General features: G+C 36.1%; 1 protein-coding gene across 1 annotated transcript in view; it reads left to right on the forward strand.

Moving 5' to 3' along the window:
* The window catches only part of LOC122816536 (myomesin-3-like), a 522,511-nt gene that overhangs the window by 188,645 nt on the left and 316,593 nt on the right, over positions 1-17,273 (forward strand). The window contains exon 8 of the mRNA XM_044089388.1: positions 14,194-14,350. Within this exon, the coding sequence (XP_043945323.1) occupies positions 14,194-14,350 (157 nt within the window). The remainder of the gene's footprint in view (positions 1-14,193; positions 14,351-17,273) is intronic.

The raw sequence follows: 17,273 nt of genomic DNA on the forward strand, positions 1-17,273 counted from the left end.
CCAGGTATCCAATATACATTAATTAAAGTTTAAGTCTTCCCATTAATTTGTATTGTAACCATACAAAACATTCCTTTGTCATCCTGAAAAGACTTAATGATTTTAGGAATGGGCATACTTTTATTCCATAAAATAGCCACTCCTCTTTTTTTCTGAGTGTGCTCTGAACTAACCAATACTGTATACTTATTAGTGGCTAGTTTATCAATATCTTTTTTCAAGAGATGGGTTTCTTGCAGGAAGACTAGATTGGCCTTGTGTAAATTAATGTATCTTATTAGGCTTGCCCTTTTACACGGATTATTCAATCCATTAATGTTTAAAGAAATTCCTTTTAAAGATGTCATTTGGCATTTTTAAAACTCAAGAATCTTATGATCAAAATAACAAATAACAAGATAAATAATGTTACATCTCCTCTTTAGGTGTACCTTTAAATATAGCTTTATTTATTAAATCTCTTATGGGATTTTGTATAGGATTCAATTTTGTTTGTAGTGACAATGAGTATACAAAATATATTGTGGATGTCAAAACTATATACATATAACAATGAACAAGTGAAAATAATGTAAGGATTAAACCTTGCATCCAGCCTGAGTTGAAAACTCCAACTTAGAGTAGTATTTACTACTCAAGTTAACGCCCTACCCTAAGCAGCAATACCTCAGCTACCACCTTATCAATTTAATACTAGTTATATTTAACTGAGGTTAACAGTTTTCAATTCAATTATCTATCAAGACAAAACTACACATTTGGTAAAACAGCATCATATAAACTAAAATAAACTTTTTTTTTAAAAAACTGTTCATACTACTATATAGATCTATGTAATATATAACACTTGTATTCAAATAGCATTCAAATAATCTTGATGTTAGAAATCAAGAGGAGAGAAAATTAGGTTCTAACATTCATTTAAATCAAAAACTTTGGCTAATATAATTCAGACATTACATATATTAAGATGCATCTATTTTCTGTCATGTGAATACTATTAACAGCTTCCAAAAAAAATCTTGAATTGTTTGTATATGAGCATTTACTTAAACTCATTATTGTCAATAGAGTAAAATATTGTATTCATAAAAATTATTATAAATCATATTGCATAGTTATGCAAATTCTCAGAAACACTTGCATTATTAAAAAAAAAAGCCATCACACACATACACACATACACACAGACACACACACACATACATACACACACACATACACATACACACACACACACACACACACACATATATATATATATATATATATATATATATATATATATATATATATATATATATATATATATGATCTCACTGAGTTATGTCCTTGTTGAGCACTATCCTACTTGCTGTCCCTAGAATAAATCTGTCTGCTTTATAGAAAATAATGCACAGCAAACACATTTTAGTAACCAGATTTTACAATCATGCTAACCTACTGCTTTAAAATATATCACATGACATTTCTTCCAGAATAGAATTATAAAATTGTTTATGCTTGTCAATCAGATGAATTAAATAAATTATAATAAAGTATATGTTTGGAACAGAAGTTTTTAACACAGATTATTATGCTGCTGTTAAGTAGATTTTCAAAAACATTTAAATAAATGTTTCATTTTCTATGCCTTCTAAAATAAGACATTTACTTACTACAAGAAACTACATCATTTAAACTCATTATAACTGACATTTTATGAATAGAGTATTTTTCCTGAATCTGTGGTGTGTCAGTATGATAACTAGGTCAGAGGTTATATTAACTGCTTTCAGTTTCTCTGTGAGAATTCTGTGAGTTGAAGCTTTTGAAGTAGTTCATGGACACTGTGCATGAGACAGCCCACATCCCAGATTGTCTCCCTTAACATTTTGGGAAACATATTAAAACTTGTGGCAAACATTCATTTTGTCAATAGAGTAAAATATTGTATTCATAGAAATTATTATAAATCATATTGGATAGTTATGCAGATTCTCAGAAACACTTGCATTATTATATAAAAAAAAAAAAAAGCCATCACACTCACACACACACATACACATACACACACACACACACACACACACACACACACACACACACACACACACACACACACACATATATATATATATATCTGATCTCACTGAGTTGTGTCTTTGTTGAGCACTATCCTACTTGCTGTCCCTAGAATAAATCTGTCTGCTTTATACAAAATAATGCACAGCAAACACATTTTAGTAACCAAATTTTACAATCATGCTAACCTACTGCTTTAAAATATATCACATGACATTTCTTCCAGAATAGAGTTATAAGATTATTTATGCTTGTCAATCAGATAAATTAAATGAGTTATAGTGAAGTATATGTTTGGAACACAAATTTTTAACACAGATTATTATGCTACTGTTAAGTAGATTTTCAAAAACATTTAAATAAATGTTTCATTTTCTATGCCTTCTAAAATAAGACATTTACTTACTACAAGAAACTACATCATTTAGACTCATTATAACTGGCATATTTTATGAATAGAGTATTTTTCCTGAATCTGTGGTGTGTCAGTGTGATAACTATGTCAAAGGTTATACTAACTGCTTTCAGTTTCTCTGTGAGAATTCTGTGAGTTGAAGCTTTTGAAGTAGTTCATGGACACTGTGCATGAGACAGCCCACATCTCAGATTGTCTCTCTTAACATTTTGGCGGAAACTTATTAAAAACTAGTGACAAACATTCATTTAGTAGTGTAAATGCATGTAAACATGACAAAACCTTCACAATGTATTCCACAGACCATTACAGCCTCTTACTTCTTTTCAGAAAGAGAAACAAATTGAATCACAGCTTGCCATTAAATCTTCAGATATTTTGACTGGTTATGAAACAAAACATTATAACTGACATATTTTATGAATAGAGTATTTTCCTGAATCTGTGGTGTGTCAGTGTGATAACTATGTCAAAGGTTATGCTAACTGCTTTCAGTTTCTCTGTGAGAATTCTGTGAGCTGAAGCTTCTGAAGTAACTCATGAACACTGTGCATGAGACAGCCCACATCTCAGATTGTCTCTCTTAACATTTTGGCGGGAAACTTATTAAAAACTAGTGACAAACATTCATTTAGCAGTGTAAATGCATCTAAACATGACAAAACCTTCACAATATATTCCACAGATCATTACAGCCTCTATGTAAGTGAAATTAAGCCCAAAATTACCAACAAGCAATAAAACTCAACATTCTTCTCCCAACTCAATTTCCATACAAATCCTATTATTCACTGTGCCCACACAATCAAAAGCATTTCTATATATTAATAAAGAAAAGAAAAAGAGAGTAGAAAATAAAAGGGAGTGAGGCAGAAATAAAAAAATGTAAGAGAAAGCTGTAAGAAGTATATACAATGGAATGTTACTTACTGTTTATATTAATAGAGTTAAAAATAAAACATATTATTTACTCTTATTTAGTTCTGATTATTATTAGTTAAAGCATAACAGATTATTTACAAACAGGCATAAGCAGTATAATCAAGAAAGTATCATTAGAAATAGCATTTGAAGAACTTATAAAAACTTTTACAAGGAATAACCTGCTATGTATCTAAAAGTTGCTGCTAATGCACTGACCTATCCCATCTCCATCCTGATTAACAGAACCATTGAAGAAGGCTACATTCCTTCTCTCTGGAAAATATCTCATGTTATTCCCCTTCATAAAGGAGGAAAATCAACTGAACTCTCTAACTACCGACCCATAGCTTTGCTCTCTCCTCTTGCTAAAATCATGGAAAAATGTGTCCAAAAGCAACTTCTGAAACACCTGTTAACTAACAATCTGCTAGCTAACTGTCAACATGGTTTTAGACCCTACCATAGCACCACCTCTGCCCTCCTCTCCTTCACAGACTGCATCAATAAAAATAGGAACAATAATACCCTTAGCTCTGCTATATTTATTGACCTATCCAAAGCCTTTGATATGGTCAATCACAAAATCTTGTTACACTTACTTAAATCATTTGCACTTGACCTTAAGCTCAATTAAATGGTTCCACTCTTACCTGGACAACAGAAAACAGGCAGTGAGATGGCAAAATAACTTATCCAACCACCTCCCCATTACTCTAGGAGTTCCCAGGGCTCAATTCTTGGCCCTCTCCTCTTTTCAATTTTCATTAATGATCTCCATACCCATATTTCTCCTGCCACCTGTATACAATATGCAGATGATTCCACTTTAATCTGTTCTGCCTCATCCCCCTCTGTACTGCACTCTCTCACCCAAAAAACTTTTGAAACCGTAGAATGTTGGTTCCTCAAACGATGCTTAATTTTGAACCCCAAAAACAAATTATTACTCTTTTCACCAACCCGAAAATCCTCTCCACTGAATTTCAGTGTCACATCAACTAATGGCACAAACATCTCACCCGATCCATCTACCAAACTTCTCGGAGTTGAAATAGACAACAATCTGACCTTTGACACACATCTGCAATACTATAAAATTAGTTAACAGAAAACTAGGCTCCCTCTATAGAATTAAACCATTCCTTACTCCACATGCTAGAACTTCCATTGCCCAGACCCATCTTATCTCGACTCTCCTGTATGCCTCTCCCATCTATACTTCATTGTCCAAAGCTAACCTCAGCAAACTGTCTGCTGCCTACAACAATATTGCCAGATTTGCCACCAATTCTACTTTTAGAACTCACCACTGCCAAAACTTAAGGCAACTACAATGGCTAGAACTATAAAACCAAATTCTATTTCAACAGATCTCCTTAGCCCACAAAATCCTTTACAAACCCTTAAACACACCCATTCTCACATCACTTATCACTCCATACTGCAATCTTAAAAGCCTTCGCTCCTCCGACAAACTACTTATATCAACTAGTAAACCCAATAACTCAGCTGGCAAATCCTTGTTTTCCAATACAGTAGGAAAAACCTGGAATACTCTTCCTCACAATCTCACAGCAATCTCCTCTCTTCCCTGCTTCAAATCCCAACTCAAAACACACCTCAAAACCCACTGGCTCTGCCCCTGTAGCAACCCTGACTAGATTACCTTGGTATCTAGGTACTCTCAACTTCTCTGCTGTAAATAACTTCCTTTCCTCAGCTATCTAGGTACTAGAAAAATTTCTTTTCATTTTTTTTTTTTCTTTTTTACTTTCTCTAGCTCTAGAAACTCCTAACAAAATACACTCACTATTTTTTCTCCATTTCTGCCTTCATATCCAATGATTTTGTCATATATATTATAACCATGTCTAATATTTTTACCTGATATTACAATCGCTTGCATGTGGAGCTTTTCTCCCCGGGCCTCTGCTGAAAATGGACATAAATCCAGTTGGACCAGCCCGGTCAACAAATGTAAAATAAATAAAATAAAAATAAAATAAAATGATATTTTCATTACTGTTCTCTCCCTGCCCTCCCCCACCCTTTACCCACTACATAATCTAAATAGAATGTCATTGTTTAAACAAAGAAAATAATAAAAGGAGAAGGAAAAAAAAGGTAAAGATAAAAAAATGTATCAAATTACTAACCTTACTTCTTTTCAGAAAGAGAAACAAATTAAATCACAGCTTGCCATTAAATCTTCAGGTATTTTGACTGGTTATGAAACAAAACATTTCTTTGCACATAGAGAATAACTTTGATTAAATCTTTTCCAAAATATTTGTGGCTTTCTGGAAATGCAGGAACTATATTCAAAAAGATAAATAATGAACTAAAATGATGAGAGAGAAAAAAAAACATATAACAAATCATTTGTTTATTAGTCTCTTCTTCTTCTCTGAAGTCTTCCACGAAGCTTCAGTTGCCAATCTCTTTAATGAAGAACTAGCCCATTCCATTTCTTCTATTTTATCCAAAATCCTTTTTTCTTTGACAAACAGTAAAGCAGAGTCTAAATCATCGAAAATCTTAGGACCATCAGGAAGGAAGATTTTAAGCTTGGCAGGAAACAGAAGGTATGTTTTAAACTGTGCTTTTTTAAGCTCCCTCATTAGTGGCAGAAAAACTTTTCTTTTAGCTATTACCATGGAAGAATAGTCATTGTCAAAACGCACAGTTGTCTCATTAATCTTAACAGGAGCTTTAGCCCAAGCAGATTTAAGAACCATCTCTTTATCAAAAGATGATAGAAATCTAACTATAACTGATCTAGGATATTTTTTGTTAGAGTTAGTATTAGCTATAGATCTATGTGCTCTTTCGATACCAAAAGAGAATGCTTCTGGTAAGTCTAAAGTTTTAGGGAGCCAAGTTGTTAAAAAAGAAGTAATATTGTTACCTTCAATATTTTCTGGCAGTCCAAAAATCCTAATGTTATTGCGTCTAGATCTATTTTCCAGGTCATCCAGCTTTGTTTGTAAATGTGTATTTTGTTTCAGCAGAAACTCAATGTTGATTTCCTATTCTTGGATTCTATTTTCCATGTCATTCACAGCTTCTTCTATGCCTGTCATCTGGTTCTTCTGTTGTTGCAGGTCTGTATGTAACAGGTCTATTTGTTTTGTAGTTTTTTCTATGAAGGTGTCTATTTTAGTATCCATTTTATCCATTTTATCAGTAAGTTGCTGGATTATAATTATCAGAGACTGAAGTTCTTTCTTGATGCTGGAGTCTTGAGAATTTGTCTTACTGGAACTCATTTCAGACTGATAAACTGACAGGAAAATTTCCACAGTGATTTCTGACAGGAATATTGTTAAGATTTCCTTTCTTTTTTAGATATAGTTCAAGAACTATATAAAACAAACGTATTTAGAAAGAAAATTACTTCAAAAATTAATTTTTTAAGTAATTAATTCTTGTCAGTGTAATGAAATTGGTGGAGCTGAAGAAATCTGTTGCTATCCTGTGTTCATCCTTGGCCACGCCCCCTGATGTGCGTTTTTCTGAAACCTTCAGTGCACCTTTTACAGTGGCTCAATTTATTAATGATGTGTTTACTTGACAACATTAAGGAGAGTGCTGGGTTCAGTTCCCTTAAGTTGTTGATTAAGGATGTGTGTTAAATAAACATGCCTCTTCACTCACACTTACCTCCTATGACTTTCCAAGCACTCATATTCATATTCCAGATAACACTAGACTCAGATTATTCGTAATGACATGATTAACAATGACTTTGAGATCCAGACTTAAATTGTTAATAACTGAGCGGCCTCAAATAGAACGGCATTGACACTGGTTTATCAAGTGTATATCACCTTTGTATGACTAACCCAGTCCTCAAAATCCAGATTTTATTTTATCCTTTGTTGACCAGGTTAGTCCCACTAGGTTAGCAGCCTCTTTTCAGGGAAGGCTTGAGGTAGTATTTATACAACTAGGTGACATTTGGCTAGGGCATTGGGGAACTTCCCCTTCTCTTTTCAGTAGGTGTTGTGGTAACATCTACATCCACCTGAGCTACCACCAACTCAGGCAGATGGAGCATTGGTTTAATATCTCATCCAAAGGATGACATATTCCAGAGTGCAACTCCCTACTTAAACTGCAGTACAGTTTCAGCAGTCCATCTACCTGGTGTGGGAATAAACCCCACAGCCTGCTTTACAAATGATGAATGTGTTACCTGCTACAACATTGAGACTGTTGATAAACTTGACCTGAGTCCTGAACATAACTATAATTTTAAGGGTCAAGATTTTGGCACTTGCTTAAATATATGTATAAAGTAAGCCTCCAGATTCACTCACACTGCCTTCCTAAAACTAACTTTGCTTTCAAAATCCAAATAACTCTGACTGCAGCTGTAATCTAAACATTTGAGTTAGGCAGTTCTTAGATTCATAGGTAAGCACTGGCAATCAATCTGCAGACCATTACAAACCTAGCCACATAAAAAAAAAAAACATTCAAAAGTTCACTCTACCCTCAAGGAAGGCAAGAGAAGACAAACCAGGGGAGAATTTATGACTGCCCATCCAATTATCTTGGTTTACCTTGAAAGTGGCAAGGGTTCTACTATGTTTGACATTTAGTGGAAGTTTGTTCTAGAGGTGATGGATATGTTGGGATATGAATCTATCATACCAACGTTTCTTATTTATCTATTGATGAAGGTTTAGTTCCTTTAACCTGGTATTTGAGGTACTATTTGTTCTGTTAAGGCATGGGAAGTCAAACAGGGTTATAGTTTTCATGGCTCAAAAGATTTGACATGAATCACCATGGAGAAGTCTGTAAGAGATTGAGTAAAAGGAGTAATAATACCTTCTAGTAACTATGAGTAATAAAATTGTGTGGATTCTTCGCCTGGTGGTCTTCTTATCTGGTTCTGTGCTTGTGAATTTGTGGTTATATATAAACTATGATTTTGAACCCACTGATCGTTTTATTTATGAATCTCTAAGATCTGTCAAAATGAGTGATATGTTTAGACATATACATATATATTGAATAATGGGTCTGATAAGGTATGAATAAAGGGGTATTAAGACTTCTCTTGTCTAGAAAAGATGCCTTTAGAAATTAGATGAGCTGGATTGAAAGCTTTCTAAACTACTGTGGAGTTATGATGTTCAATCAATTAGGAATTATCAGCAAAAGTACCTACAGCCTTTACAACAGTGTATGATTGGAGGGAAGTGTTATCTAGCTAGTATGTGAAAATGTTTTATTTAACAAAATGACCTAAACTGCATTTTTTCACATGTAATTTGAAACCATTGTCCTTGCACCAAACGTAAACGTGGTCTAACCCATACTAGAGTCAGTGGAAGATTGAATAACAATGGTCTGACAAATAAATACCAAATAGAAGAGGGCTCAACACTGAGCCCTGAGGTACACCACTGGTAACTTGTTGGTATCAGATGTGACACCTGTGACTCTAACCACATGGGTTCTGTCAGACAACCATTTAGCTATCCACTGCACAATATATGGATTTATATATGTATTTACAAGTCTGATGATTAAGAATGTGTTTGCACTTATTCTGCATCTACACTCATACTGGCTCCATAAAACTAAATCAGCTTTCAAAATCCAAATAATCTTAATACAGGCTATAACCCTAACTCTTATCCTGTCCCTAATCCTAATCTTAACCATAACAGGAGTATTAGGGCTAGTCTCCTAGAGGTGTACCAGAAATAAGCATATATCACCACTCTCACTGACCACATTTTATTATCGCAGCTTTCAGAATCCATACAGCCCAACTTTTACCCAGCCTAAAATTTCACTCTATAACTTTTTATGAGGGGGGGTTATACATCACTGAACCTACATAATACCCTACTACATTATCCCAAGTGGCCCATTATTTCAGCTGTGGGGAAGAGCTAGGCATCCCTGAGGAAGTTAATAGTCCTATGACCCATACATGCTTGTTCAGGATATCTCATTAGCCCATTCGTTCCCTCTATGGCAAGATTCATGAGATAGGGAGCAGCCAGCTTCCAGGGTAGGTGGGACAGCCTACCCTTATCTTAGGATCATCCCTTACCCTCACAGTAGTTCTACAAACTCTACAACTGCTGACAGACTAACAAAGCATGTCTCTTCATGCTGTCTGGCCCATGTCTGGCCTACGTGATAATGCACATTTCCAGCTCATGCTCAAAGACTTGTGTTTAATGGATACACTACATGGTACTCCCACTAGCTGCCACCTAAGTAGTGAGCCAGTGTTGCCACTCTCCTCCCTCAATGAGTGATCCAGCAGCAGCTGGTACTTATTCCCACCCCCCCCCAGCTCCTACAGGCAGACATGCCACTACTCTAACTCAGGTCACGGGTGCCATTGTCAACGCTTTATCTCTCTATGACACAGAGCTGGAGCTCACTCTGTCACGTTACAGGATAGGCTTAAATATTTACTTAGGAACATGCATGAAATTAACCTACTTTTTATTTATTTGTTTATTTTTGTTTTGCTTCAGTATGATCAACCCAACCCTCACAGTGTATGACACTGAACTGTGATACTTGCATTTATGGTTTAGCGAGGTAGCTAAGTATACAAACCTGAATTAAGGTTATACCTTTACTAACATTACATCCCTAAGTTTAGCTAATCCCTAAAACTCAAAGCAAATCATAATTCCCAAGATTATTTCTAGCCCCCAGCACTTACAGTTGTAGAGAGTTATGATTACTGTTACAAACAGGCTTAGAGTTAGATGGAGATGGGGGGCTACTGTGCACTTTGGTTAGAGTAACAATCATGTTTTGGACCACTTTATGGAATACCATGGCCACCACTTTATGGAATACCACGGCCACAGATGAGAGTGGGAAGTAACTGTATAGACAGAATGTCAAACTCACTGAGGGCCACTGCATGCACCAAGGGAGGCATTTTCCCATTTTTTTTTCTGGATAGGTCATATTTCAGGTTCATCAAATAACTTTATTTATTTATTTATTTATTTATTTATTTATTTATTTATTTATTTATATTTGTTGACCGGGAGTGTCCGACTGAACGTAGGTACATTTTCAGTGGAGGCCCGGGGAGAAAAGCTCCACAGTTAAAATAAACAGACAGTAGTTACATTGGATTACATAGTGATTAACAATTTACATAGCAATTACTTACAACATATTTACAGATGAAGAACATAGTACATCAGTAGACAACTAGAATCTTTATCTGTGAAGTACATAACAGACATTAACAAATGTTACAAGAAGAAGTTCCTGCTGTATAATAAGTACTAGCTTATGAGCATCTGAGCTTGCTATAATCAAGGTAGTTAGTGGAGTGGAAAGAAAGGTAGTGCTTGGATGGGGAGGGTGATATTAGAGTGGGAGTTGCAAGGGCATAGCCAGCATGTTTTTAGGTGCGCTTTTAGTAAAGTTTTGAAGTGGGTGCATGAAGGTATGGAGGTAATTGTCGATGGGAGGGAGTTCCATAATTTGGCTATGGTGCAAGAGAATAGTGCTTCACCAGCAGAGTTATTGGCTTTAGTGATCTGCAAGTGATTTTTGTTGCTGGATCTTAGTGGTCTGGTGGTCAATAGGGTTGGAGTAGATTCTGGAGGGATGGGCCATTTAGTGCATGATTTACTAGTTTGTGGGCGAGTGAGAGTTGATACCATTGAAGGAGGTGAGGGAGTTCAAGCCATCCCAGTTCAGCAAGTGAGAGACAGTGGTGACTATGGTAGGATGCCCCTGTGGCGAATTTGGAAATTTTGTTGTAGCAGGTCTCTAGCTTGTTTAGATCGCATTGCCTTAGGTTGGTATATATTGGACAGGCATAAAGTAGGGTGGAGATAAGGTGGGAATTTGCTATTTGAAATCTATGCTGCTTTGGTGAGAAGTTGCTTATTTCTGTATAGCGCTCCTAGTTTTTTGTGGACTTTTTTTATGGTCAAGGATATGTGAATGTCAAATTTTAGTTTATTGTCTATTTCCACTCCTAGCAATTTGGTGTGTTCAGGTGGGTATATAGTGATGTTGTCTTTTGCTGTGATGTTAAAGTGAGAGTTGTTTTGAGTATGTTTGGTGGGTTGGAAGATGAGTAGTTTAGTTTTGTTTGGGTTGAGTATTAATTGGGCATCGGATAACCAAGTTTAAACAGAGGAAAAGGCTTCCTGTGTGACTTTTTGCAGTTTGGGTAGGGACTGGGCTGAGCAGATGATGGTTGAGTCATCTGCGTATTGTATGAGTGTGCCATGTTTGGTGGCAGAGGCTAGATTATAGGTGAAAACAGAGAAGAGTAGGGGTCCAAGGATGGATCCTTGGGGAACCCCTATGGAGACAGGTAGTTGGGGAGATATGTCATTCTGCCATACAACGGATTGTTGGCGGTCAGACAGGTAACTCTGAAACTAGTTGGTGACCAATTGTGAGAAGGATAGATTATTGAGGACAGAGATAAGTTGTTTGTGTGGGACCATGTCAAATGCTTTAGATAGGTCTAGGAAAGTAGCAGAGGAGAGATAGACATTGTTTTTATGCTGAAGGATAGTGTTAGTAAAGGAGAGTAAGGCAGTGGTGGTGCTATGGTTTGGTCGGAAACCATGCTGAGTACTGGAAAGGAGGTTGTTAGTAAGGAGGTAGTCTGAGACCTGAGAGTGTATGCATCTCTCTAGTATTTTGGAGAGTGGAGAAAGAATAGCTATGGGGCGGTAATTGGTTAGTTCTTTGGAGGGTCCGCCTTTGTGGAGGAGAATTATATGTGATACTTTCCATAGTGTGGGAATGTAACTTTCTGACAGAGATCGGTTAATCAAGATGGATACTGGGTAGGCCAGAGCATCAGCTGCGATTTGTAGGTATTCACTTGGGAGGTTGTCTGCTGCTAATCCGGTGGGCTTAAGTTTAGTTAAGAGTTTTTTTTATGTTGGAGGTAGGTACAGGAGAAAAAGAGAAGGCAGTGGGGAGATTACTAGTTGAAGGTGTGGGTTGGAGGGGGGGGGTTGTGTTGTTTAGCTAGTGATAGTAAGGTTTTTGTGAAGTGTGTAGCAATATTTTCTGAGGAGTGAGGGATGTTAGGAGGAGGGGTACTGACTTTACCTGGGTGGAGGATGGAGTTTATGGAGGACCAGTATTGTTTGGGGCTGTGTTGAGAGGAGTCTAGGGCAGACTGGTAGTATTGGAATTTGTCCTGTTTTATTAGCTTTTTGACTCTATTGCGTAGTTCTAGGAATTTCTGTCTAGTTGAGGGGATTTTGGTTTTGCGCCAGTGCTTCCAGGCTTTATCCCTGTTTTTCATTTCTGACTTAGTGGTTTTCTGTAGCCATGGGGAGGGTTGTGCTTTGATTCTGGAAAGTCTTATATGGGCATGGTAATTAAGGATGCTCAGGAAGGTAGTATTAAAAAATTCAACTGCGTCATCAAGACTGAGGTACTTTAGAGGATGCCAGTTACATTCTTTGAGGGATGAGATGAATGTGAGTGGGTTAAAGTTAAGTTTTTTACGTATTTGACGGTAGATGACAGGTTTAGCTTGGTATAGGTATTTTTTGAGTAGGAATGTTAGGGAGTACTGAGGTTATCTGATAAGCAGCCTGTTATATATGACTGGGGGCTCTTACTGACTAGTATCCAGTCCAGGGTAGTGTGCTTGCTGGAGTTTTTATTTATCCTGCTTGGTGACTGGACTAGTCGGGTGAAGCCATGAAGGTTTACATGATGGGTTGGATGGTTGCCAGAACAGGATTGCCAGTCAATGTTGAAATCACCTAAAATGATAGTTTCTTGGGGGAGATGATGGGTAGACCAGCTGAGGAGGTTTTCTAGTGGAGGGATGTTTTGGCCAGGTGGGAAGTAGCATCCAGTTATGTTGATGATTTTGTTTTGGTTTATTTTGAGGTTGGTATATATTATTTCTTCATTGCCTATTTGTGGAGCTGATGATTTTAAGATCTGGATGTTTAGATGCTGTTTAAATATTATAGCTACACCACCTCCTTTCTTGTTTAGCTGGTCTACTCTTAGTATGCTGTAACCTGTATGGAGTATTTGTATAATATCTTAATTATATAGTATAATAACTTAATTTGTAATATTCTAATAGGTGGAGCAGTAGCGTTGTTGCCTCACAGCAAGAAGTATCCTGGTTCGATTCTTGGCTAGGCTGCCTTCTGTGAGGAGTCTGCATGTCCTCCCTGCATTTGTGTGGATTTCCTGTGGGTACTCCGGTTTCCTCCCCCATTACAAAGACATGTGTCTAGAGCGTTTCTCCCCCAGGCTTCACTGAAAATTGACTTAGTTCCAAGTCGGACTTTCCCTGTTAACAAATGTTAAATAAAACAAAAATAAAATAAATAATACATCCAGACTACAAGAACTAAGTGGGGCTCTACTCAAACCACTCACTGTAATGAACTTAAGAGGCTTTGTTAACCACACATAGATGATTGTTTTCACACAATCATTTTTGTAGTCTGCTTGTTGGCAATATAATTTTATACTAAAGCTCATGTAAACATCTTCAGATTGAAAATAACTTCCTATTTATAATTTCAATGAAACACTCTTATAAAGAAATAGGCTGGCGAAGGATATATTTATCTGGTCACTCAGATAACAAAGGTCATCATACATAACTTATTTATTAAGGATTATTGTCAACTGTAGTGCAGAACAACACAAGAACTGTAGCTGACCTCAAAGAAAAGTACTTAAATCCGGAAGTGCCATTGAGTATTAAATGTTTAGATGGACTGAGGTTAAGTGTTCTTCTAATTTTGTTTTAACTAATGCAGGTACCAAGGAAATTGAAGTTGATGTTGATGAAGATGGTTTCATTTTCTTCTCATTTGAGACCCCTGACCTCTCAGATTCCTCAGAGTTTATCTGGTCAAAAGACTATGAGGATCTGGCAGATTCTGACAGAGTGAAGATGGAATCAGATGGAAACAGGTATTTTCCCACTGTGGTAGTAAAATATGCTGAAATGCAAAGATCATAAATGAGAATTTTGAATATGCTAGTTACTGGTCGGTGAAGGCTGTAAAATCTAGGAATTGTGGCATGGAATTATGTATTCATTACTGATCTGAAAAAAAAATGGAAGAATTAACCAAACAGAACAACTATGTTCCTTTCGCATTCAGCAGATCCTTCTTTTATTTTCTTGAAGAACAACCCTTTGCAATTTTCAAGTAGCAAAACTTAAAACAAAGTAGGATACACAAGTGTGCAATGCAAATTGATATAAATGCCAGAAATTATGTTTCTACCTGGTATCTTCTTCAGAAATAAACTAAACTGGTGAAAACAGAAAGGAGAAAATAAGTTTTATTAACACACACACACACACACACACACACACACACATATATATATATATAATATATATATATATATACATACACACACACACACAAACACACATATATGTTGTATTTATGACAGGTATTAAGTTTCAGCTGCATTCACTCAATCAACTGTTTTGAGGCTGAAATGAGTATAGACAATTATAAGATCTGTTATCATAACCAGCTTATTATGTATTCAAGACATGACTACCAAGAAATTCATTATGCGAGTAGAGTTGCATGAAGTTCAAGAGGTGAATCTTGACATCTGTATTTACAGCATATAATCTGGATTACAATCAAAGACTCAGTCATAATGCTTTGTAGGAAATAGAGCTTCAATGGGTCCATGGATTACCTATTACAGACATCACAAAGTGTTTTACAAGTTAGAAATGCTATGAAATATTTAGTGCAGATGGCACATAGACAGCAGGCAGAAGTAAAGTGTAGTGTTCTTCTGAGGAGCTAATGTCTTTAAAACTGTGAAGCGTTTCACTGTGCCACATTTCTGTTTAAAAATACAGCAGAGCAAAGCACCTAACAGCTTATAAAGCTGTTTTAACTTTTACTCCTGTTCTGGGCTGGCCAGCATTGGCCACTGTTAATCTTTTTCACTATGTGATACCTTAAACCTCCTGTAATAGAAGCCCATGGGCACACCTCTCAACCTCTTAGAGCAAAAAATCTGGACAAAGCCTAAAATGATAGGGGGACAAATAGGGACAGATTTTAAATATTGCTCTTACAAATTTAGAAAGTTGATAGAATGATATGTTTTTCATTAGCATGAATTTTCTGAAGGATGTGGAGTCTTAAATTCAAATGTTTGTCATTATTTAATGACTTCAGTCCTCAGCTATTTTCCAGAAAAGTACAGATTTTAGGAGGAACACATCAAAATATGATGCAAAAATCTGGACATTCTGTGAAAATATGTACAGTTGAGAGGTATGCATGACTCCTTACGGACATCAAATGGATGTAAAGACCCTGTGTTTGTGTTTTGGTGTAATGCCAGGAAATGTTCTTGGGCTAGGCTTATATAGGCTCCAGGGCCGTTAGCCTAGTACACACCTATGAATCTATGAACCTACGTACAGCCAAACAGTCCACTTATGCTCTACTGACCACGTCATAGGAATGCCGAAACATACATGTCTACAGCTAGTCAGGTTTGGCTTTATTGGCCTGGATGTGTCCACAAAGACTTAAAAAGAAAAAGTAAAAAATCATGGACATTCACAAGCCATATAGCTGAAACATTTGATGTCCTTAAAGGGTCATTTGCATGTATCCCATGAGCTTGTATTACAGGAAGTTTAAGGTATCACAATGTGAAAACTCTTTCTTGGCTAGGTTTTTCTTGTAGAGTATAACATGGAATTTCAAGGATTATGACTTTTTCCCCACTGTAGTGTGATCCTGGAGTTAGAATATATAGTTAGGGGGGTGTGGGGGCGGAGCCCCCCACATACTTCAGACATTTTAAACCATACACATGGATACTTATAACTGCAATGAATACCTCTTTGCAAAAAACAATATTTACCTAATCTATGTGGGGGGCTATGCCCCCCACACCTCACAATGTGGGGAGCTGTGCCCCCCACACACACCCTAACTATATATTCTAGCTCCATGATCGCACTACAGTGGGGAAAAGGGCATATATCTTTCACTACAATGTTTAGGTGTTATGAGTTTTCAGTCAAACGGGTTTTCAGTGTTTTGAAATTTCGGTGTTATGGTCTCAGTCAAATGAGTTTCTATCAAATGAACTTTCGATTATATGAAGTAGACCCATATATATATATATATATATATATATATATATATATATATATATAGATATAGATATAGATATAGATAGATATACACACACACACACACACACACACACACACACACACACACACACACACACACACACACACACACACACACACACACACACACACACATGGTTAGGTTAAAAAGTTAATTAGGAAGATATATAACAAGACAAACTTGCCTAGCTGCAAGTAAGCGCTGGGTTCTACAAAATAATGTAATAGTAAGGCAAGAACACAAGAACCAACAGCGTTAGCAGATATTGCGGATTTCAGTTCAAAAAAGTCAGTCGAACGATGGAAATAAACCAATCTTCCCTTTATTCAATAGAAAGGTATAAAAACGAGATAAGCGCTTTCACAAGGATGCTTCATCAGATCTCAGACAAATGAATATAAAATGGTCATCTTTAAGTACTCTAAAAATTAATTAACAGTTTACAAGCAATTAATAGTTAAAGGGGTAATGGTATCATCTTCAGTGATATGCATATATAAAAAATATACTATGGTTTAAAATCTGAATAAAACTCTGTATAATAAAATTATATATATAATTAATAAAAAACTTGAGCAACTTGCATAAAGACAGACTTCAATATTATGATAATGAAAGACCAACATGACATATATTATATCATTCACAAACATAAAGAATATCTGTGTATAAGGTTAAATGGATGTTTGAATATT

The sequence above is a fragment of the Protopterus annectens genome, chromosome 1.part1, assembly GCF_019279795.1.
Source record: "Protopterus annectens isolate FY-2018-M chromosome 1.part1, PAN1.0, whole genome shotgun sequence".
Classification (NCBI taxonomy): Eukaryota; Metazoa; Chordata; order Ceratodontiformes; family Protopteridae; genus Protopterus; species Protopterus annectens.